Source organism: Zingiber officinale, chromosome 5A (assembly GCF_018446385.1).
Source record: "Zingiber officinale cultivar Zhangliang chromosome 5A, Zo_v1.1, whole genome shotgun sequence".
Taxonomy (NCBI): Eukaryota; Viridiplantae; Streptophyta; class Magnoliopsida; order Zingiberales; family Zingiberaceae; genus Zingiber; species Zingiber officinale.
This window is the reverse complement of record NC_055994.1, coordinates 77,879,016-77,881,156: the sequence shown is the minus strand read 5'-3', so window position 1 is coordinate 77,881,156 and position 2,141 is coordinate 77,879,016. Positions and strand designations below refer to the sequence as shown.

The following is a 2,141-nucleotide window of genomic DNA, read 5'->3' as shown; positions in this document are numbered from 1 at the left end:
GTAGGCAAAGAGAGCATTGAGGTCTCATTCAGTTTAACCTATTAATTGTAGGAAAATGGTGTCGATCGAAGAGAGAATGAATTCAACAAAGTCCCCACTATAGATTGAATGGTGTAAATGGTGTTTAGATTCGATAACTATGCATGAGCTGAAACTAAGCAACTTTGAATAAATGTGAACTTTTGCATTAGAATGATTGGAGATGAACTAGCAGTCAAGTGATGATCATGTATAGCTCAAGAAAAAATTGTAGAACTTAAAGAAATCCAGATATTATTTCATATAAATCAAACCAACCATGCCTCACACACAACAACAAAAAAATATGGAGGATTCAAGATTACTATTTACAAACCGTGAACTAATTAACCTCGCGGAAATCCTTCCGATGGATTCAAATCCACTAATATACAGTCACCTGCAAGTTTCAGAGATCCTGAAGGCTGAAGCATATCATTCATCACCAAAGATTGGCAATGTAGAAATTTCTGATGAACAACAGAGAAAAGGATACCTGAATGCAGAGAATAATGGAAGGAAGCTGCCACAGTGATCTCACTTCCTCTGATATGAATTCTGAAGGCTACGCAGAAGATAAGTAATCTACTGAAACAAAAATGAAATCTTGCTAATCTCATTGGATTGACACAGCAGCTTCCTTCCCATTGATCGTTGAATTCACCTTTTAAACTCTGGTTTCTACTCTTCTGACCCCTCGGAATCATTCTCCGGCGATGGAATTCGTTTTTGATGGTCGTGATGTGGTTGTTCATGTCCAGTTCCATCAACTGGGTCTCCTCCTGCCTGCCCTATCTGCGCATAGAACTGGTTCAAGCTCTGAGGATTCAACACTCCGATATGCGCTTCCTGGGAGAGCCCCAGCTCCAGCCCTGGCAGATGCTGCCCGTGCCCACTCAACATCTGGGCAAAGCTCATCGCGCCGCCCAGATTGGCACCGGCGAATTCGAGTCCGTGCACCCCGATTCGCTGCATGAAGCCTCCTACCGGCGCATCGACGCCGCCGCCGGTCGCAAGGTTCGAACTTGATGGCGCTGCGTGCAAGAATCCAGAGTTGAACCCGCCGACCGAGGGAGGCCACAAGCTAGGGTACGCGCGGCCGAGGCCAGCGGCCCCCATCACCGCCCAAGCGGGCCGCGCAGCGCCGGATCCCGCTCCCTGCCCTAGCTCATCGATCTGCTTCTGGTGGAGGCCAGCAGGGACGGTGGCGGCCGGGAGCGACGCGGACGCAGCGGCGGCGGCAGCTAGGGCTGACGCGGGGATGGTGCCTGTGCCCGTGGCGGCGACGATGGAGGGCTCCGCTTGCTGCAGGAGCCACTGGATGGTCTCCCCGTCGGATTTATGGCCCAGTTCCCGTGTGAGCTGGAAGATCCTGGCGGCGCAGAGGGCGGGCATCCTTATCCTCCGCCCTCTTCCCTCGACCTTGGTGTGCCGGTCCTTGTTCGAGCTCCTTTTCGGCGCAAGCTGCTTCCTTTTCTCATCCTTCCCGACCACCACCTCTCGCAACCCACTCTCCGCCGGCAAAAGGTCCCTCCTTTCTGCATCTGGTGCGTTCGCCGAAGAGACTTCCTCTTTGTCCGACTGCGGCCGGTGCTTGGGGACATCCTTGGGAAGCTTGGAGGAGCTCTTGGGATCCATGAATCAGGCGATGAGGAAGAGGAAAAAGGAGGAATTTTGGATAGGAAAAAAACAAGGGAAGAGAAGGAAGCTAGATTCTCATGGGTCCTCCTCGCCTCACCTGACTACCTCAGGAGGAGAAGGTAGAAAACACAAAAGGGATTAATCACTACTGAATTGAAAATGGCAAATGCTTTTTGGAAAAGGAGGCAAAAAAAAAATTCTTTTCCTTTCTTATAATATTTAAAATATAATTTAATAATATTTATAATATAAGGTTATAATTATAGTTATAATATAATTTAATAATTAATTTAATGAAACTTAAATTTAGATTATATTAATATTTTTTTCCTTTTGACATGATCGTAGAGTTTGAAATTTAATTACAATATATTATTGAGAATTTTTCTCATTAATTAATTATAAATTTATAATTTGAAACTAACTACGACGTATTATTAAGATTTATTTTTATCAATAATTTTTTTTAATACTGTGAGTAA

The 2,141-nt window shown here is 45.7% G+C and overlaps 1 protein-coding gene across 2 annotated transcripts; it reads right to left on the bottom strand.

The window, feature by feature from the left end:
- Positions 1 to 248: 248 nt before the first annotated feature.
- On the bottom strand, positions 249 to 1,788 carry LOC121980661 (transcription factor TCP20-like). Of its 2 annotated transcripts, none has more exons than XM_042532797.1 (2): positions 515 to 1,788; positions 249 to 436 (listed from the first exon to the last, which is right to left on the bottom strand). In XM_042532797.1, the coding sequence occupies exon 1, from the start codon at positions 1,654 to 1,656 to the stop codon at positions 700 to 702; it is 957 nt and encodes a 318-aa protein (XP_042388731.1). In that variant the 5' UTR covers positions 1,657 to 1,788; the 3' UTR covers positions 249 to 436; positions 515 to 699. The 2 variants fall into 2 exon arrangements, with proteins under 2 accessions (XP_042388731.1, XP_042388730.1); XM_042532796.1 differs by having other exon boundaries at positions 250 to 418.
- Positions 1,789 to 2,141: the final 353 nt, after the last annotated feature.